Source organism: Salmo salar, chromosome ssa12 (assembly GCF_905237065.1).
Source record: "Salmo salar chromosome ssa12, Ssal_v3.1, whole genome shotgun sequence".
Taxonomy (NCBI): domain Eukaryota; kingdom Metazoa; phylum Chordata; class Actinopteri; order Salmoniformes; family Salmonidae; genus Salmo; species Salmo salar.
The window spans coordinates 54,917,178-54,939,906 of record NC_059453.1 but is presented as its reverse complement, the minus strand read 5'-3'; the positions used below and the strand labels follow the sequence as shown (position 1 = coordinate 54,939,906).

Below are 22,729 nucleotides of genomic sequence, written 5' to 3'. Positions count from 1 at the left end.
AACATAAAAGACCACTCCGGCGTGAAGTTTCCCCTAGGTAAAGACCTAGCGTTCCTCTTCCCCTGTCCTAACCTTAACCATTATCAAGTGAGAATGCAAAACTGACCCACGGTCAGAATCTAAGGGCAACTTCACCCTACTCCCCAACCATTGCCTGACATGTCCCCTGTTACCTGCTGTTCCCAGGACAGCCTAGAGGGAGCGCTGGTGGCCACACATCAGGAGATGGAGCTGTACCGGGGTCAGCCGCTGGTTGCAGACAAACTACAGCTGAAGAAGGAGACACTGCAGAACCAGCTCATCAACATCAGAGGAGAACTCTCCCAGGCATCCAGCGTAAGACACATACGGGAGATTATAGCAATCTATGATAATCCATAGTGATCCATTATATATACTGTAATCTAAATTCGATGAGTAAATCAAGGAGATCCTTTCAAGGTATCCTGTGAAACAGACATGGAGCATAACCCATTTCTCTAAATCTAAAATATGATCAACTATTTGTAATCTATAACATCTGATCACCATCAGATGACAACTCTCCTACTCCAATGTGATAGATACTGTATAGTCAATGGATTCATAGTCAGGGTTTTTCATGCGTAGGAAAAAAATGCATGTGCCCACCACCTAAGCCCCTTTTCGATCTAGGAAAAACCTTCATAGTTCCAGGTCCTGAGTGTCTGCTCTATCCCCTGCTGTCCCCAGGCTCTGACCACCACCCGGATGGAGTTTGAAGCTCTGGAGGACGAGGTCAACGCTATCCATGGGGACCTGTGGGAGCAGCTCAACGCAGGCGGGCAGGTACACGGACACCCTCTCTTCATCAGGACCCCACACTGGTCATCTACTCTGTGATCCACCTAAATCTTCAGCGTTTTTCTTGTGGCGTGTTTTTAGCCAGTCACCAATTGAACACTGAATTTGAAGCCTAGAAATGAAATGACTAGAATGGAACTGATCCTATAATCTCACCTGCTCATAAACCCACCTGTATGGTTCCATTCTAGCTTCTAGGGCTTTTCTTTGGCTGTTTTCCAGTTACCACAGTGTTATCCTAGGTTGCTAATAGCTGAGCGGAAACCTTCCTTCTAATCAATAATTTAAAAAGCATATGAATCGTTCATCAATAACAAATGAACACAATTAAAATGTTCATCATGACCTATTTATCATTGTGTAGTCAACCTGCCCCATTAAACACCTGACTGTCCCTCCTTTCCATGGAATGTAACCTGGCTCATGGTGGTGAACTGTGAAGAGACTGTCTATAAGAGTGCAGTGTCTGTGACCCACTCACTAACACAGTCGTATTCACTAGGAACGAAATGGATGCAAACGGGCCGAAACTGGGAGAGAGTACCTGAACTTGTCCAATAAAAATGCATGTTTTCATTTTCTGTTGCAAAATGTTTTGCTACGTTTTGCTACAGTGTGCACTAATCAATGCAACCCTGTTGTTTTCTTAGAAAATAAGGTGTCACTCTCTCACACGACTCTGGTCTTATAACTCTGCCACCGACTGTAACTCCTGCATCACTAACTAACTTGTTTTCTAACAGAAGACTTTATAATAACAAAAACAAGTTATTAACAAGCTATTATTCAGTAGTATACTTAAAATGTTATTCTCTAACATTTTCCTCTCCTCTATCCTTCTCGCATCACCTTTCCTTCCCTCGTCTTCTCTCCACCCCCTACTCTCCTTGGTCAGAGTGAGATGGTCCATAGACACATTCAGAAGGAGTTCTGGAGAGTTCAGGAAGTGTGGGAGGGACTCCACAAGAGCAACCTTTCCAGAGGCACAGACACAGCCAAACACAGGGGTATGCATCACCTCACAACAACATAACATACCCTATAGTCTTACACACATCTCTGATGCTTTTTTTTTCTCAATCTGTCTGAAATGTACAAAACTTTTTTTCAAACCACTTTTAGACGCGGTAGATGATTTTCAAATAAATGAATAAATATGAGTATTTGGATGAACAGTATGCTATGCTACATGCATATCTAACTCCCTTCTCCCTTTTTTTTATCAATCTCTCCTCTCTTTTTTTGTTTACACAATTCTCTTTCTTATCCTTTCCTCTCCTCTTCTCTCATGTCCCCATCTCCCTTTTCCCTCTCTCCCACAGTGGCCAGTGGGGCATCAGGTTCCTTTAGCACCAATAGTCCTGCCAGTCCCCTGAGCTCAGTAAGCCTCACCAGTCCACTCAGCCCCTTCTCCCCAGTGCCCGGCTCCCAGGCTTCCCCCACCAAACAGCTGGGTCCGGAGGTAAGCACCAGCCCTTCCTACCACCCACGCAACCACCCAAACACCAACCTGGGTCTCCACCTGTGTCCTCAACCTAACACCCACCTGAGTCCTCAACCTAACACCCAGCCAGATCAAAGTGTTCAACTAGGTCCTGAATCCAACCCCCAACTAGGTGCTGATCCAAATAGACCAGTCTCTGAGCCAAAAACCCACCCGGATCCTCAACCTAACATCTACCTCGGTCCTGACCCAAACACAAAATACCCCCATATACACTCTTTACCTCACACCCAGTCCAGGCCTCTCAGTCCTGAAACACAGTACCAAATCCTGTACTTAGCCACCCAGTCCCGTCCTAAACTTAAATCCCTACTTAACACCCAACCAAGTTCTGAGCCAAGTAGGGACCCTGGTCTTGAAACAAATGTCCACCCTGGTCCTGAGCCAAACTCCCACCCATGCACTAACCAAGCCAACCAGCTTGCCCCTGTAGAGAGTACAGACACCCAGCGACATGGACAACCATACACCTCCCAAGCCAACCAGCATGACCTTAGAGACACCGAAGACACCCAACCAAACACCAGCCCCAACCCCAACCCCACCCACAGCACCAGCCAAGTCAATCAGCCTGCCAATATGGACAGTACACATCCAGAGCCATACAGCCACCGAGCCAGCTCTGGAGTTCCACTCCTCCAAGTAGACAGCCATAGTTTTACCCACTCACCCACCCACCCTGCCAAATTAACCAATCAGCAAGCACCTACTGGCAGTAACCCCAGCCACCAACACACCCAGCTAGCCAATGAGCTTTCCCCTCAGCCGAAACAGCAAGCCATTGGCTACAGGAAAGATGTTCTCCCAGACCCACCTTCCTACCGAGCTAGCTACCCCGCCTTCCTCAGATATCCACCTCAGCACACCCACCTGACTGTCCCCGAGACCCAGTACTCATCTCCCCGCCAAGACTCCTGTCTGGTTAGCCAACTAGCCTGTAGCCATACTCCAGATCCACATAAACACTCCCTACCACCTCACCCCAGGTCCAGAGTTCTCAGTACTGAAACACAGTACCGGGTCCTCTGCTTAGCCACTCAGACCCGAGAACAATCCCAAGGACGATCCCGCTCACATACCTGCACTCGCCCACTCACCTTCCCCAACAACCAGCTAGATGTTAGTGACGGTGCTTACACTACACCCCACACCCCGATACCACCACACACCCATCCAAACAACAGGCCTTAGGTCAGAGTGTACAGGAATACCCATATATAGACCTGGTGGGCTGTACGGTGCCACAACTGCAGCAGTTGTAGCCCACACCAGACAGACTTGACACAACAACAGTTAAAATGTGATGTTTTACTATGTTATGATGATGCAGCTTATATTACTGTGTATTGCCAATAGTAAAAAGCAAAGCTGGAGGTTTGAAACAGAATGTGTTATGCTTTCTGGAGAAAAGTTGAGGCTGAAGATGACTAATGGTCCTAGTCAGTAGTTAATAAAGTTAAAGTTCCGTGTCCAGCAGGCTCAGGGAATCCTCACTGAAGGAAATTCCCAGGAAAAAGGGAAGTCAGGAGTTTTCAACCTGCATAACACATAGTTAAATAATTATATAAAGTGCCATTTCAACATCAATGACTTCTTTCACTGCCAGAAAAAAAACTAGCTCTGAAGTTCGTGTAGCGCTGTTATTGACCAGGGCGCACGCACACATTTTCCTTTCATCTCAAATCTAAAGAGCATGACCTGGTTAGGACAGCCAGACTGCCGGCATGTGTGTCCACCAGGCAACAGAGAGCCTTCACATATCTGCTGATCCACTTTGCTAAGATTCAGTTAGAGGCAGTTAGGATGGCAGGTTATTTCAAGTGTTCCACGTAATCCCTGGCCAACTACACAGACACACATTATTTATAGAAACATAACTGGGGGGTGGAGCAGAAATGTGGCAATGTGGAAATGTTCTCCTGTTTCTTCACGGCGTCACTCACTATGTGTACACCTACACTGAGTGGTGTAGGTCTGTGGGATACACAAAGTGCCAGGCAGACCGTCCGTTCAGTTCCGCACCTCTGACCAATCAGGGAGTTTTGTTTTCATCCATCGTATCTGTGGTTGGATGGCCGTGTGATATAGTCCTGATCTACAGCATAATGTAGTAACAGCTTACAAAAGTTTAGCTTCGTATAGCTTCGCTGGGGCTCCCCCTCCCAACTCCAGTCCAGGGTCAAAGTGTCAGCTGTTCGTCTTTCCTCAATGGTGCTTAATCAATCAATAGATTCATTAATTGATATCAAGGAATATGATAGGACAAGAAATCACCTCAGCGGGTTTCCCAGGTCCATATCAGCTGATTGATTAAAAGTGAGGGATGTAGTTCAGACGATACTGAGGCGCTCTGGCACTGGGGACGGATCCTCCTGTTTTAGTATAAAACCCTGAAGCCTGTAGTGCTCTGCCTTCCTCTGGCTCTCAGCCAACTCTCTCTTTCTCTCTGTTGGGAATGGAGTCCATAATGCCGCTGAAATTTGAATTATAGTGCAGAAAGAGCAGAAAATAACAGTTGATTTTGTGAATCGTATAATCCTACGTATCATCTGTCGAAAATTGTGGTGCTACTTTCTATCTTGTTTTTCCAATTCAGCAGCAATCAGTGGTCTGTATCAGTACTACTAATATGATTAGAATGCATCAGTGTGTGCGTTCACGCTAGCTCTCAGTCCAGGCATCTCATTGGACATCTGTGACCCTTCACCCCTGAAGTTCTTGGGGTCGGGGCTCCATTCCTCAAATCGTCCCATGATCCTCTCTGCTCTGCACTCCGCCTGGCTTTAGTCACTCCCCCTGATGCACAGCACTCTCTCTTCCTCCTCCTCCCTTCCTCCTCCATCCTTCCTTCCCTCTCTTCCTCTCCTTCTCCTTCCCTCCTTCTCGTGGCTGTAGGACATTGGCCCGCCACGGCCACCACTTCCCAAATCCTACTGCCCCCTGGAATCGCCCCCCCTCCATCCCCCCTCTGCCGTTCAACAGCTCCGCCTGGCCACGCAGCCTGGGCCTGGAGGACGGTTACCTTGACGATGAAGAGTCCCACGGCAGAAAGGTATTTGGTGACGGGAGGGTGGGAGGGAGTTACCGTCCCTGCCATGCCCCCTGCCATGCCCCCCTGGTCACGCCCCCAAGCAGGTATATGTCCATAACCACTGATTCAGGGACAGATTTATTTTCATACCCCTACTGGGTAAAGTAAGCGGTAGAATAAACTGATCCTAGATCTGTGGTTAAGGCAACTTCTACCTCAAGCGCAGTTGTTACCTGTCCTTGAAGCCATCGCTGTCTTCCCCAAAATGCTCCCGAACTCCTAAAGCTTTTTCATTCCTCATCACCCAATCCCTCCACCATACACACTCTCACACCTCTCTGTCTGTTCTAGTGCTTCACTACTCAAGGCTCGTATTCCACCATCTCTTCCTTCTTTCTCTCGCTCTCCATCTCGGCCTGTATCAGCTCTCCAAAAGCACCAGCACTAGAAGTGATTGTTCTCCTCAGTGACACTGGTCTCACCTTAGTATGCTCTTACACAATGAACAACAGCTGTCAATCAGTTACCTTCTATGGTTGATACTGCAAACTCTTCATACATTTAACAGCATAATTGATTATTGTGTGGCCAACAATATATTCATCAGTTGACCAGTATTTAATCAAACAAGTTCTAAAGCAAAAATATCAAACAAAAACGAAAACACAATGCAGTATTTTACATATAATCTAACAATTCATTCTAGTGTACTGGGTGCTTCTGAATGCTACGGCTAAGCTAAGGGCGAGTTGCAGGTTCCCATAGGAATGCTAAGGTTGTGGTTTCTTTACCATGTTGTCTGTGTGTCAGTTGGTGTAGTGATGTGGTAGTAATGCTAGTCCCTGTGCTAGTGCTGTGTCTGTGCTGTAGTGTGTAGACCGTACGTTTCCGCTTATGCCGGATCTATTTCCAACCATTGAGCTCTGGAATCTGCCACTATATCTGTCAATAACCCCATCATTGCTATCCACACTAATGCATATTATGTAATGCATTCTGTGTTTGGGTAACCATATGGCTAACAGCTACCTCCGTAGCTGGGTATGATGCTATTGCCTGAATAGTGCCAACACTTTCCTGGTGTGTAAATCTCTTACTTTTGATTGGGTGGTGATTCATTAGCTCCTCCTCGTCTTCTGTGTTGCAGCAAAAGTATGGTTACCGACAGGATGTGTCGCCGGGAGAACGGACCAATAGCAACGAAGCTCAGGAGCTGGATCAGGATCGACAGGCCAACATGAATAAAGGTACAGGAAGCAATGGAGCCTGAGTAATGAAGTTCTGGTTTGTCAGTCTGCATAGGCAGCAATGATTCATACATTGTAGTCTACTGCTTGAGGCCTGTGTGGGTAAACGTGTAATGCTACCTTTTAAACTATTTAAACTAGCAGAGTTATACAGTCTCTATGGCGGCAAAAAAGGGAGTTCTAATCTCAGTTCACTAAACCTGTTCTGGAGCTACTGTGAGTTTCTTTATTGATATTAAATGCATTTCTGATCTAATCCCCAACTGTTAGATAATGCTAAACCTAAAAAAAAGAAGGCTCCCCTCAGACTCGGAATGAAATCCACTTCAAATGTCAAACCAAATCTAATAATAGATGAAATGACATCATAATCAAGTATATATTATTGCTAGCATAAAAATACAATTAGATTACTAATACGGTCCTCATGACTAGCTGTACCTTATAAAAGTCAATTGTTTACAGAATAATAGATTGGATTATAGCCCCCATGTCTCATCCTTTGTGTTGATGTGTCCCAAATGTCACCCTATTCCCTACATAGCGCACTACTTTTGACCAGAGACTATATAGGAAATAGGGTGCCATTTGGGACGCAACATGTCATCCTCTGACATGCTGTTTGTCTGTCCCCTGACCAGTGGGGATTGTTCCTCCCAGAACTAAGTCTCCCATGGATGACCAGGGCCACTCCTACGACCATGGAATCACCCGACGCAACGGCAAGGTGCCCAATGGAATCTCCAGGGTAGGCAGCATGCCGGAGAGGGCATTATGGAACTCAGGAAGCTTACATGCTATGTGGATGATGTGATATGATCCATAGACATGATGTATTGTAACTATATTATGATATTTTACTGATTGATGTTGCCTTTATGTTGTGGGCCTACGTCTGGTATATTGAAGGGTGCAATCAAATTGATCCTTTAAAGATCATGACATTTGATGTTTTATCGTATTCCCATGTCATTCCTTCCATCATATAATTCCCATGTCATTCCTGTTTCACAGGAGCGCCCGAAGAGTGCAGTGTTCCCTGCTGAGGTGAAGTCCAAGATGAGCATTGAGGAGCAGAACGAGCGTATCCGTAGGAACCAGAGCAGCTCTGTCAGGGACAAGAGACGCAGCCTGAACCTGGGTAGCCAGGCAGGCACCAACTACAGAGTGGTAGGCTCTCATAACTATTTACATATACATTGATAGCCAGCCACCAAGAATATGTACTGCACATTGAAATGTAACTTGAGGAGGATCCAATATATTGTTCTGGCTAGAGTTATTCTCAGGTCTAAAAAGTTGGACCCGGCCCCGGACAGATCTGAGGACAATTCAGACCCGGGCCTGAACTGACCCGGTATTTCATTTTAACGGGATCTGGACCCGAACGGACCCGAGAACCATCAAACCCGAACCCGAATGGACCCGACGACAACCAGACCTAGACCTGAGTGTCAAAAAAATTATGTTTATCAGCCAATTTGCTCCTCTGATTTATGAATAGGTCTTTATATGTTGGCTAGGCCTTCTAAATGTCAATAAATTCACCTTATTAGTGTAAAATAAATATGCAATAGGCCATGTCGAGCTGTGGTTGGGTACATTCAGTTCCACTCGGGTCTATCAGCTGTGGTTACATAGACCCGATACCCGATGAAAATCAAACAGGATCCGATCCGGACCAGAGGAAAAGTTAGAATTTTGGACCCCGACCTGCTCGGGTCCCGAGTCATATCTCGGATATTCGGGTTTGGGTGGACCCATGAAGACCTCTAGTTCTGGCCCCTTGGCTGTCTCTCCTGGCCATGTTGATTGGCTGAGCCTTTGGTACAGCCTCCCAGTCTCTTTCCTAATTGTTTATCTCTGTGCATGTCCAGGTGAAGCGGAGGCTAACAGCCCATGAGGTGGACATCAAGGACCTGGAGGCTGCAGTACGGGGCGGAGGGGTGCAGGAATCACCCCGGGAGGAGATTGCTCGCCTCAGACGGTTACAGATGGAACCTGACCACTACGACCTGGACATCGGCAAAGAGGTGAGACACACTCTGGAAACCAAAACGGTGAAATAAAATCCTCATGTGACTATGATCTAGTCGTGAAATGGTATCCCAGCAAATACGACCCCATTGGACCCATGTGGGTATTTGGTGGGGAAGGTAGTTAGGCCACACTAAGTAATCACCAAGCCCACACCAGCCCAACAAGGACTAGCCCACACCAAACCTAGCACAGACTAGCCCACACCAAGCCCAGCACGGGCTAGCCCACACCAGCCAAACACGGTCTAGCCCACATCAAGCCCAGCACGGGCTAGCCCACTACTTAATAATGTAGAGGTGGAGGATAATTTCAATATTCAAGGACATGGTTTGCAAATACCCCAACTCATGTTGTTTAGTAAAAGAAACATACAAGATAAAAATAGCTGACACTATTCAAAACAATCAGGGTTCATAATTTTAAAGCCAATTGTCTCGGAATCATATTTTTTTTCAGCTAGAACCTTATAGTTCCAAGGTGACTAACGTTATGTGAATGATCGGGAGACAGGCGCAGGAATGGGTAATAGGGGTTTTTATTGCCCCAAATTACATTGTGCCAGGTGAAGGCACGGGGACAAAGACCAAACAAACAATTATACAAAACACAGGGTTGAAACCCGAACAAAAGTGCGAGGAGTACCGCAAATAAATACACGGGGCGAGACCCGTAATACATACCCGGGACGAGACCCGAAAACACAAGAGCACAATGATACACCACGGGACGAGACCCATAATCATATATGCACAATTGACATGGCACGAAAGCTAAAACAACACAGCACAGGTACTCACAGGCACAACGGACATGGAAACAATAATCGACAGCCCAATGATAAAACAAAGGTCACATTTATACAAATACAATCAGTGAGGAATATGAACCAGGTGTGCTTAATGACACAGTTCAGTGCCTAGAGGCCAGTGACGTAGACCTACGAAACTAGTGACACAGCCTGGAATCAAACCTGGGTTTGTAGTGATACCTCAAGCACTGCGATGCAGTGCCTTAGACCACTGCGTCACTCAGGAGGCTACGTAATATTTTTTCATCTTGTATAATGCCAATGATGAAGTCTGTAAAAATATTTAAATAAGTACAGTTGACATATTAGAAATTTGAATTTTCTCTTGTAAAAATAATAACACACAGTGCCGGTCAAAAGTTTGGACACACCTACTCATTCCAGGGTTTTTCTTTATTTTTACTATTTTCAACAAAACTATGAAATAACACATATGGAATCATGTATTAACCAAAAAAGTGTGAAAGAAATCCTAATATATTTTATATTTGAGATTCTTCAAAGTAGCCACTCTTTTCCTTGAAAACAGCTTTGCACACTCTTGGTATCCTCTCAACCAGCTTCATGAGGTAGACACCTGGAATGCATTTCAATTCACCTCTTCACACGTACCAACAAACGCTCAAACCGGTTTGATAAGACTGCTTATTTAGAACATCCCGTTTCGATTGACGCAACAGTCAGCATTTGAGCTAGCCACACTGTTTTTTCACAGAAACATTTTGCACAAACACAGTCCTTACTAAGTTATGTGCTGAATGTGACGAGTTGATTTTTGGATGCAATGTTCAGACATTCACAAAAATAGCAACATCATACACAATAATTCAAACCGGACAATGTAAGCTACATTAGTCCTAGCGCTAACTGAGGAAATATTGACGTTACACAAGCGGTTATATTTAGATAAATCTCGGCTGACAGTAACCACAATATGAATTAGCTAACAGCAATTACTATTCATAATTAATCATATCACGGGTGAGCTCAACATTGATTGAAATAATTGAGTAAAATGCTTTCTAGAAATCGAAAAGTAATCCTATGATGGGTAGTTTGTGCGCACCGCCATGTTTGTTTTTCGCATCAACCAAAGATGATAAGAGGAGACAAGATAAGTTTGGTCTGTTTGCAGTATGCCTGTTGAAGGGGGTGTGTCATCTATGATCATTCACTTCCCTTCATTCACATTCCCAGAAGTTTACCCAAAAGATGAGTGAACCATTCCTTCACTTCATTATAACATCTTTGGTCTGACAGACATTTACGTGACATCCAGAATGCATTGTATAATGTCAACAAACATGGTGCCACACATAGCTGGCAAATAGCTTAGCATTAGCTCATTATAATCAGTACAACCTTCAAAAAAGTATTTTACACACATCATAGGTGTCCATTACAATATACGCAATAATCGGAAAGCATTATTTGTCACCAGTACTTGGAAACATGTGAATAAAACTGTAAATACATTTTCTCCATATATACATACGCTACAGTATATGCTACAGTAGAAGCGACAACACGATATATGAAAAATAAGGCACTTACTTTGATAGGTTGTCCAAAGTTATTTTGTGTAAAGAAAACAACAAGGCAGGCAATGCGAGCGCCAGCAAGACTGCGCAAAAAGACTCTGCATACTTGATCTGCGGAAACATTGGTGAAGTGTGAGGGTTCTCCTAGAAGAGAGAAATTTGTCCGGCTCAGTAAAGCCTGAAATATAAATTGTCTGATAAAGTTCATATTTATATATAAAAACAGCATTTTACATCGGTGCGTAACGTTGACTATTTTCCCTCAAATGCATCTGATGAAACAGAGCTACAATTTACTAAATTACTATTCGAAAACATTTTTAAAATGTAATATTGTCATTCTAAGATTTATAGATGAATATCTCTTGAAAGCACCTGTAATGCCAGATTTAAAATTAACTTTACTGGGTAATCATACTTTGCGATGAAAGGGGATGCGATACTCTGAAAAATAGGCTAACGTTACAGGTCAGCGCCATCTTGGAACAATCGCATATCACATCTAGTCTTGTATACTATTGTCAATAATCCCTTACCTTTCGTTGTCTTCATCAGAAAGCACTTCCAGGAATCCCAGGTCCACAACAAATTTATTTTTGTTCGAAAAAATTACTCCTTCATGTTCCAAGAGCTTGTTCTTGTTAGCGCGTCTGAAGGCTTATCCAAATGCATTTTTTTCCCATTTAGGTTCGTTCAAACATGTCAAACGTTGTATAACATAAATCTTCAGGGCGTTTTTCAACAAGAGAGCCAATAAGATTCGAGGGGGACGATTGCATTGTGTTTCAAAACGTTTCGAAAGGGGAGGGTAACCAGAGCGCCGGCGTCATAATGGTGATGGCCCTCTCCGTGTGATCACGTTCCACAGCGTCTCATTCATTCAGTTTTAACAGTAGAAGGCTCAAACCACTTTGTGAAGACTGGGGAAATCTAGTGGAAGCAATAGGAAGTGCTCAATGAACCATAGCTCACGGTGTGATTAATAGGCAACGTGATGAAGTTGAGTTCGCAATTCAGAATTCCACTTCCTGTTTCCATCTGTCTCGGCGTTTTGACTGCCATATGAGTTCTGTTATGCTCACAAATCAAATCAAATGAAATTTATTTATATAGCCCTTCGTACATCAGCTGATATCTCAAAGTGCTGTACAGAAACCCAGCCTAAAACCCCAAACAGCAAGCAATGCATGTGAAAGAAGCACGGTGGCTAGGAAAAACTCCCTAGGAAAAACTCCCTAGAAAGGCCAAAAACCTAGGAAGAAACCTAGAGAGGAACCAGGCTATGAGGGGTGGCCAGTCCTCTTCTGGCTGTGCAGGGTGGATATTATAACAGAACATGGTCAAGATGTTAAAATGTTCATAAATGACCAGCATGGTCAAATAATAATAATCATAGTAGTTGTCGAGGGTGCAACAAGCACGTCCGGTGAACAGGTCAGGGTTCCATAGCCGCAGGCAGAACAGTTGAAACTGGAGCAGCAGCACGGCCAGGTGGACTGGGGACAGCAAGGAGTCATCATACCAGGTAGTCCTGAGGCATGGTCCTAGGGCTCAGGTCCTCCGAGAGAAAGACAGAAAGAGAGAAAGAGAGAATTAGAGAGAGCATATTTAAATTCACACAGGACACCGGATAAGACAAGAGAAATACTCCAGATGTAACAGACTGACCCTAGCCCCGCGACACATAAACTACTGCAGCATAAATACTGGAGGCTGAGACAGGAGGGATCAGAAGACACTGTGGCCCCATCCGATGATACCCCCGGACAGGGCCAAACAGGCAGGATATAACCCCACCCACTTTGCCAAAGCACAGCCCCCACACCACTAGAGGGATGTCTCCAACCACCAACTTACCGTCCTAAGACAAGGCCGAGTATAGCCCACAACGATCTCCGCCATGGCACAACCTTAGGGGGGGCGCCAACCCAGACAGGAAGACCACATCAGTGACTCAACCCACTCAAGTGACGCACCCCTCCCATGGACGGCATGGAAGAACACCAGTAAGCCAGTGACTCAGCCCCTGTAAAAGGGTTAGAGGCAGAGAATCCCAGTGGAAAGAGGGGAACCGGCAAGGTAGAGACAGCAAGGGCGGTTCGTTGCTCCAGCCTTTCCGTTCACCTTCACACTCCTGGGCTTTATTCATAGGACCTACTGAAGAGATAAGTCTTCAGTAAAGACTTAACCTCTTACATCTAGACGTTCCGCTAGCGGAACACCTGCTCCAATATCCAATGATAGGCGTGGCGCGAATGACAAATTCCTCAAAAATACAAAAACTTCAATTTTTCAAACGTATGACTATTTCACAGCATTTTAAAGACAAGACTCTCCTTTATCTAACCACACTGTCCGATTTCAAAAAGGCTTTACAGCAAAAGCAAAACATTAGATTATGTCAGCAGAGTACCAAGCCAGAAATAATCAGAAACCCATTTTTCAAGCTAGCATATACTGTCACAAAAACAGCTAAATGCAGCACTAACCTTTGATGATCTTCATCAGATGACACACCTAGGACATTATGTTATACAATACATGCATTTTTTGTTCAATCAAGTTCATATTTATATCAAAAAACAGCTTTTTACATTAGCATGTGACGTTCAGAACTAGCAAACTTCCGGGGAATTTGCTAACAATTTACTAAATTACTCACGATAAACGTTCACAAAAAGCATAACAATTATTTTAAGAATTATAGATACAGAACTCCTCTATGCACTCGATATGTCCGATTTTAAAATAGCTTTTTGGTGAAAGCACATTTTGCAATATTCTAAGTACATAGCCCAGCCATCACAGGCTAGCTATTTAGACACCCGGCAAGTTTAGCACTCACCAATATCAGATTTACTATTATAAAAGTTTGATTACCTTTTGTTGTCTTCGTCAGAATGCACTCCCAGGACTGCTACTTCAATAACAAATGTTGGTTTGGTCCAAAATAATCCATCGTTATATCCGAATAGCGGCGTTTTGTTCGTGCGTCCCAGACACTATCCGAAATGGTAAATCAGGGTCGTGCGCATGGCGCAATTCGTGACAAAAAAATCTAAATATTCCATTACCGTACTTCGAAGCATGTCAACCGCTGTTTAAAATCCATTTTTATGCCATTTTTCTCGTAAAAAAGCGATAATATTCCGACGGGGAATGTCCATTTAGCTAAACAGAGGAAAGAAAACAAAGCTTTCGGTCGACGCGGGCACGAGCCTGAGTCTCACAGTACTGTAACCAGCCAGTACCCAAACGCGCTACTTTTTTTCAGCCAGAGCCTGCAAAGCCCCGATTCACCATTTTTGCCGCCTTCTGAGAGCCTATGGCAGCCGTAGGAAGTGTCACGGGACAGCTAAGATCCTCACTCTTCAATAAACAGAGACAAGAAGAACGACACCTTGTCAGACAGGCCACTTCCTGCATGAAATCTTCTCAGGTTTTTGCCTGCCATATGAGTTCTGTTATACTCACAGACACCATTCAAACAGTTTTAGAAACTTTAGGGTGTTTTCTATCCAAAACCAATAATTATATGCATATTCTAGTTACTGGGCAGGAGTAGTAACCAGATTAAATCGGGTACGTTTTTTATCCAGCCGTGAAAATACTGCCCCCTAGCCATAACAGGTTAAAGGTTGAGACTGAGTCTGCGTCTCTCACATTGGTAGGCAGACCATTCCATAAAAATTGAGCTCTATAGGAGAAAGCCCTACCTCCAGCCGTTTGCTTAGAAATTCTAGGGACAATTAGGAGGCCTGCGTCTTGTGACCGTAGCGTACGTGTAGGTATGTACGGCAGGACCAAATCGGAAAGATAGGTAGGAGCAAGCCCATGTAATGCTTTGTAGGTTAGCAGTAAAACCTTGAAATCAGCCCTTGCCTTAACAGGAAGCCAGTGTAGGGAGGCTAACACTGGAGTAATATGATCAAATTTTTTGGTTCTAGTCAGGATTCTAGCAGCCGTATTTAGCACTAACTGAAGTTTGTTTAGTGCTTTATCCGGGTAGCCGGAAAGTAGAGCATTGCAGTAGTCCAGCCTAGAAGTAACAAAAGCATGGATTAATTTTTCTGCGTCATTTTTGGACAGAAAGTTTCTGATTTTTGCAATGTTACGTAGATGGAAAAAAGCTGTCCTTGAAACAGTCTTGATATGTTCTTCAAAAGAGAGATCAGGGTCCAGAGTAACGCCGAGGTCCTTCACAGTTTTATTTGAGACGACTGTTCAACCATCCAGATTAATTGTCAGATTCAACAGAAGATCTCTTTGTTTCTTGGGACCTAGAACAAGCATCTCTGTTTTGTCTGAGTTTAAAAGTAGAAAGTTTGCAGCCATCCACTTCTTTATGTCTGAAACACAGGCTTCTAGCGAGGGCAATTTTGGGGCTTCACCATGTTTCATTGAAATGTACAGCTGTGTGTCGTCCGCATAGCAGTGAAATTTAACATTATGTTTTCGAATGACATCCCCAAGAGGTAAAATATATAGTGAAAACAATAGTGGTCCTAAAACGGAACCTTGAGGAACACCGAAATTTACAATTGATTTGTCAGAGGACAAACCATTCACAGAGACAAACTGATATCTTTCCGACAGATAAGATCTAAACCAGGCCAGAACTTGTCCATGTAGACCAATTTGGGTTTCCAATCTCTCCAAAAGAATGTGGTGATCGATGGTATCAAAAGCGGCACTAAGATCAAGGAGCACGAGGACAGATGCAGAGCCTCGGTCTGACGTCATTAAAAGGTCATTTACCACCTTCACAAGTGCAGTCTCAGTGCTATGATGGGGTCTAAAACCAGACTGAAGCGTTTCGTATACATTGTTTGTCTTCAGCTTTTTCAATTTTTTTTGAGAGGAATGGAAGATTCGATATAGGCCGATAGTTTTTTATAATTTCTGGGTCAAGATTCGGCTTTTTCAAGAGAGGCTTTATTACTGCCACTTTTAGTGAGCTTGGTACACATCCGGTGGATAGAGAGCCGTTTATTATGTTCAACATAGGAGGGCCAAGCACAGGAAGCAGCTCTTTCAGTAGTTTAGTTGGAATAGGGTCCAGTATGCAGCTTGAGGGTTTGGAGGCCATGATTATTTTCATCATTGTGTCAAGAGATATAGTACTAAAACACTTTAGTATCTCCCTTGATCCTAGGTCCTGGCAGAGTTGTGTAGACTCAGGACAATGGAGCTTTGGAGGAATACCCAGATATAAAGAGGAGTCCGTAATTTGCTTTCTAATGATCATGATCTTTTCCTCAAAGAAGTTCATAAATTTATTACTGCTGAAGTGAAAGCCATCCTCCATTTACGAAGGCTGCATTTTAGTTAGCTTTGCGACAGTATCAAAAAGAAATTTCGGATTGTTCTTATTTTCCTCAATTAAGTTGGAAAAATAGGATGATCGAGCAGCAGTAAGGGCTCTTCGATACTGCACGGTACTGTCTTTCAAAGCTAGTCGGAAGACTTCCAGTTTGGTGTGGCGCCATTTCCGTTCCAGTTTTCTGGAAGCTTGCTTCAGAGCTCGTGTATTTTCTGTATACCAGGGAGCTAGCTTCTTATGACAGATGTTTTTAATTTTTAGGGGTGCAACTGCATCTAGGGTATTGCGCAAGGTTAAATTGAGTTCCTCGGTTAGGTGGTTAACTGATTTTTGTCCTCTGACGTCCTTGGGTAGGCAGAGGGAGTCTGGAAGGGCATCAAGGAATCTTTGGGTTGTCTGAGAATTTATAGCACGACTTTTAATGCTCCTTGGTTGGGGTCTGAGCAGATTATTTGTTGCGATTGCAAACGCAATAAAATGGTGGTCCGATAATCCAGGATTATGAGGAAAAACATTAAGATCCACAACATTTATTCCATGGGACAAAACTAGGTCCAGAGTATGACTGTGGCAGTGAGTAGGTCCAGAGACATGTTGGACAAAACCCACTGAGTCGATGATGGCTCCGAAAGCCTTTTGGAGTGGGTCTGTGGACTTTTCCATGTGAATGTTAAAGTCACCAAAAATGTGAATATTATCTGCTATGACTACAAGATCCGATAGGAATTCAGGGAACTCAGTGAGGAACACTGCATATGGCCCAGGAGGCCTGTAAACAGTAGCTATAGAAAGTGAGTGAGTAGGCTGCATAGATTTCATGACTAGAAGCTCAAAAGACGAAAACGTCATTGTTTTTTTTTTTGTAAATTGAAATATGCTATCGTAAATGTTAGCAACACCTCCGCCTTTGCCGGATGCACGGGGGGTATGGTCACTAGTGTAACCAGGGGGCGAGGCCTCATTTAACACAGTAAATTCATCAGGCTTAAGCCATGTTTCAGTCAGGCCAATCACATCAAGATTATGATCAGTGATTAGTTCATTGACTATAACTGCCTTGGAAGTGAGGGATCTAACATTAAGTAACCCAATTTTGAGATGTGAGGTATCACAATCTCTTTCAATAATGGCAGGAATGGAGGAGGTCTTTATACTAGTGAGATTGCTAAAGCGAACACCGCCATTTTTAATTTTGCCCAACCTAGATCGAGGCACAGACACGGTCTCAATGGGGAAAGCTGAGCTGACTACGCTGACTGTGCTAGTGGCAGACTCCACTAAGCTGGCAGGCTGGCTCACAGACACCATTCACACAGTTTTAGAAACTTTAGGGTTTTTTCTATCCACAAGTATTAATTATATGCATATCCTAGCTTCTGAGTTTGAGTAGGAGGCTGTTTAAAATGGGCACCATTTTTTTTCAGAAATCGCTTTAGCGCCCCCTATCCTAGGGGAACGTCCAAATACCTCAGTTTTCTTTGTGCGTTCAGATCACTATCCAAAGGCATAACGCGTGAGCGCAGTACCAGAGACGAAAAGTCAAAATGTTCCATTACCGGTCGTAGAAACATGTCAAACGTTGTTTAAATCAATCCTTAGGGTATTTTTAACATAAAATGTTGATAATATTCCAGCCGGACAATAGCGTATTCATTCAAGAAGAAAAAGGAGGGGCGCACTGTCAGGCTCGCGCATCACCAAGCCCTTTGTCCTCAGGCAGTCCACTCATTGACTGAGCTACTATTCTCTGCCCAGTAACAGGATAATGATTGAAAAACTTTGTGAAGGCTGTTGACAGCCAATGGAAGCCTTAGGAAGTGCAACGTGACCCCATAGACACTGTAGTATTCTCAGATTTTTTGGGATTTTTCTCAGGTTTTTGCCTGCCATATGAGTTCTGTTATACTCACAGACATCATTCAAACAGTTTTAGAAACTTCAGAGTGTTTTCTATCCAAATCTACTAATAATATGCAAATATTTGACTCTGGGCCCGAGTATTAGGCAGTTTACTCTGGGCACGCTTTTCATCCAAAATCGAAAATACTGCCCCCTATACCCTAAAAAGCTAAAAGTTAATTTGTGGAATTTCTTTCCTTCTTAATGCATTTGAGCCAATCAGCTGTGTTGTGACAAGGTAGGGGTGGTATACAGAAAATATGCCAATTTGGTAAAAGACCAAGTCCATATTATGGCAAGAACAGCTCAAATAAGCAAAGAGAAATGACAATCCATCATTACTTTAAGACTTGAAGGTCAGTCAAACCGGAACATTTCAAGAACTTTTAAAGTTTCTTCAAGTTCAGTCACAAAAACCATCAAGCGTTATAATGAAACTGGCTCTCATGAGGACCGCCACAGGAAAGGAAGACCCAGAGTTTCCTCTGCTGCAGAGGATAAGTTCATTGGAGTTACCAGACTCAGAAATAGCAGCCCAATAAATGCTTCACAGAATTCAAGTAACAGACACATCTGAACATCAACTATTGAGTGGTCACTGCGTGAATCAGGTCTTCATAGTCGAATTGCTGCAAAGAAACCACTACCAAAAGACAGCGATAATAATAAGAGACTTGCTTGGGCCAAGAAACACGAACAATGGACATTAGACCAGTGGAAATCTGTCCTTTGGTCTGATGAGTCCAATTTAGCGATTTTTGGTTCCAGCTGCCGTGTCTTTGTGAGATGCAGAGCAGGTGAACGGATGATCTCTGCATGTGTAGTTCTCACCCTGAATCATGGAGGAAGAGGTGTGATGGTGTGGGGGTGTTTTGCTGGTGACACTGTCTGTGATTGTTTTTTTTATTCAAGGCATGCTTAACCAACATGGCCACCACAGCGTTCTGCAGTGATACACACCATCCCATCTGGTTTGCTCTTGTGGGACTATCATTTGTTTTTCAACAGGACAATGACCCAACACACCTCCAGGCTGTGTAAGGGCTATGTAAGGGTGGCTATGGAACCCTGACCTGTTCACCGGACGTGCTACCTGTCCCAGACCTGCTGTTTTCAACTCTCTAGAGACAGCAGGAGCGGTAGAGATACTCTGAATAATCAGCTATGAAAAGCCAACTGACATTTACTCATGAGGTGCTGACCTGTTGCACCCTTGCACAACCACTGTGATTATTATTATTTGACCCTGCTGGTCATCTATAAACATTTGAACATCTTGGCCATGTTCTGTTTTAATCTTCACCAGGCACAGCCAGAGGGCTGGCCACCCCTCATAGCCTGGTTCCTCTCTAGGTTTCTTCCTAAGTTCTGGCCTTTCTAGGGAGTTTTTCCTAGCCACCGTGCTTCTACACGTGCATTGCTTGCTGTTCGGGGTTTTAGGCTGGGTTTCTGTACAGAACTTTGATATATCAGCTGATGTAAGAAGGGCTTTATAAATACATTTGATTTAATTTGATATGATATTTCACCAAGAAGGAGAGTGATGGAGTGCTGCATCAGATTAACTGGCCTCCACAATCACCCGAGCTCAACCCAATTGAGATGGTTTGGGATGAGTTGGACTGCAGAGTTTAAAAAAAAGAAAAACATTTACAATAGCGACCAGGCCAAGATTAAGTAAAGCAGTGCGCAAAAACAACAACAGAGAGTTAGTTACACATGGGATAAACAAACGTAAAGTCAATAACACAATATAAAATCTGTATACAGTGTGTGCAAATGAAGTAAGGAGGTAAGGCAATAAATAGGCCATAGTGGCGAAGTAATTACAATTTATCAATGGAGTGATAGATGAGGATGTGCAAGTAGAAATACTGGTGTGCAAAAGAGCAGAAAAAAATAAAAAAAATATGGGGATGAGGCAGGTAATTGGTTAGATGGGCTATTTTTAGAGATGGGCTGTGTACAGCGGCAGCAATCGGTAAACTGCTCTGACAGCCGATGCTTGACGTTAGTGAGGGAGATATAAGTTTCCAGCTTCAGGGATTTTTGCAATTCATCCCAGTCATTGGCAGCAGAGAACAAGAAGGAAAGGCGTCCAAAGCAGGTGTTGGCTTTGAGGATGACCAGTGAAATATACCTGCTGGAGCACGTGCTACGGGTGGGTGTTGGTATGGTGACCAGTGAGCTGAGATAAGGCACATCTTTACCTAGCAAAGACTTATAGATGACCTGGAGCCAGTGGGTTTGGCGACGAATACGTAGCAAGGACCAGCCAACGAGAGCATACAGGTCGCAATGTTGGGTAGTATATGGGGCTTTGGTGACAAAACAGATGGCACTGTGATAGACTGCATCCAATTTGCTGAGTAGAGTGTTGAAGGCTATTTCGTAAAGGACATCGCCGAAGTCAAGGATCGGCAGTATAGTCAGTTTTACGAGGGTATGTTTGGCAGCATGAGTGAAGGAGGCTTTTTTGAGAAATAGGAATCTGATTCTAGATTTAATTTTGGATTGGAGATGCTTAATATGAGTCTGGAAGAGAGTTTACAGTCTAGCCAGACACGTAGGTATGGTTGTCCACATATTCTAAGTCTGAACTGTCCAGAGTAGTGATGCTAGGCGGGCGGGCGGGTGCGGGCAGCGATCGGTTGAAGAGCATGCATTTAGTTTTACTAGCGTTTAAGAGGAGTTGGACACCACGGAATGAGTGTTGTATGGCATTGAAGCTTGTTTGGAGGTTTGTTAGCACAGTGTCCAAAGAAGGGCTAGATGTATACAGAATGGTGTCATCTGCATAGAGGTGGGTCAAAGAATCAGCAAGAGCGACATCATTGATACAGTTGAATTTGGTAGTTTACAGACACTTAGGTTGTGGTCATTAAAACTCGTTTTTCAACCACACCACACATTTCTTGATAACAAACTATAGTTTTGGCAAGTCAGTTAGGACATCTACTTTGTGCTTGACACAAGTAATTTTTCCAACAATTGTTTACAGACAAATTATTTAACTTATAATTCACTGTATCACAATTCCAGTGGGTCAGAAGTTTACATACACTAAGTTGACTGTGCCTTTAAACAGCTTGGAAAATTCCAGAAAATATTGTCATGGCTTTAGAAGCTTCTGATAGGCTAATTGACATAATTTGAGTCAATTGGAGGTGTACCTGTGGATGTATTTCAAGGCCTACCTTCAAACTCAGTGCCTCTTTGCTTGACATCATGGGAAAATCAAAAGAAATCAGCCAAGACCTCAGAAAAATAATTGTAGACCTCCACAAATCTGGTTCATCCTTGGGAGCAATTTCTAAACGCCTGAAGGTACCATGTTCATCTGTACAAACAATAGTATGCAAGTATATACACCATGGGACCACGCAGCCGTCATACCGCTCAGAAAGGAGACGCGTTCTGTCTCCTAGAGACGAACGTGCTTGGCCAGGTCGATGAAGACGGCTGCGCAGTACTGTTTTTTATCGATGGTGGTTATGATATCATTTAGGACCTTGAGCGTGGCTGAGGTGCACCCGTGACCAGCTCGGAAACCGGATTGCATAGCAGAGAAGGTACGGTGGGATTTGAAATGGTCGGTGATCTGTTTGTTCACTTGGCTTTCGAAGACTTTAGAAAGGCAGGGCAGAATGAATATTGGTCTGTAACAGTTTGGGTCTAGAGTGTCTCCCCCTTTGAAGAGGGGGATGACCGCGGCGACTTTCCAATCTGGGCCAGTTGCTGTGGGGGATACAGAGCTGTTGGCCGGGGTTGGGGTAGCCAGGTGGGAAGCGTGGCCAGCCGTAGAGAAATGCTTCTTGAAATTCTCAATTATCGTGGATTTATCGGTGGTGACAGTGTTTCCTAGCCTCAGTGCAGTGGGCAGCTGAGAGGAGGTGCTCTTATTCTCCATGGACTTTACAGTGTACCACATTTTTGGGGAAATTAGTGCTGCAGGATGCAAATTTCTGTTTGAAAAAGCTAGCCTTTGCTTTCCTAACTGACTTTGTATAGTGGTTCCTGACTTCCCTGAAAAGTTGCATATCGCGGGGACTATTCGAAGCTAGTGCAGTGGGCCGCAGGATGTTTTTGTGCTGGTCAAGGGCAGTCAAGTCTGGAGTGAACCAAGGGCTATATCTGGTCTTAGTTCTAAAAAAAATGTGAAAGTTGCATGCTTATTTAAGATGGTGAGGAAGGCACCTTTGAAGAACAACCAGGCATCCTCTACTGATGGGATGAGGTCGATTTAGAAAGGCCTGCTCGCAGAAGTGTTTTAGGGAGCTTTTGACAGTGATGAGGGGTGGTCGACCGTGGACCCATAACGGACGCAGGCAAGGAGGCAGTGATCGCTGAGATCCTGGTTGAAAACAGCAGAGTTTTATTTAGAGGGCAAGTTGGTCAGGATGATATCTATGAGGGTGCCCATGTTTACGGATTTGGGGTTGTACCTGGTAGGTTCCTTGATCATTTTTGTGAGATTGTGGGCATCTGGTTTAGATTGTAGGACGGCCAGGGTG

At 44.0% G+C, this 22,729-nt stretch overlaps 1 protein-coding gene across 1 annotated transcript in view; it reads left to right on the top strand.

Moving 5' to 3' along the window:
• The window catches only part of plekha6 (pleckstrin homology domain containing, family A member 6), a 92,436-nt gene that overhangs the window by 56,006 nt on the left and 13,701 nt on the right, over positions 1-22,729 (top strand). The window contains 10 exon segments of the mRNA XM_014131804.2: positions 187-336; positions 712-807; positions 1,718-1,829; positions 2,145-2,284; positions 5,222-5,275; positions 5,277-5,378; positions 6,505-6,604; positions 7,246-7,352; positions 7,619-7,774; positions 8,482-8,637. Of these exon segments, the coding sequence (XP_013987279.1) occupies positions 187-336; positions 712-807; positions 1,718-1,829; positions 2,145-2,284; positions 5,222-5,275; positions 5,277-5,378; positions 6,505-6,604; positions 7,246-7,352; positions 7,619-7,774; positions 8,482-8,637 (1,173 nt within the window).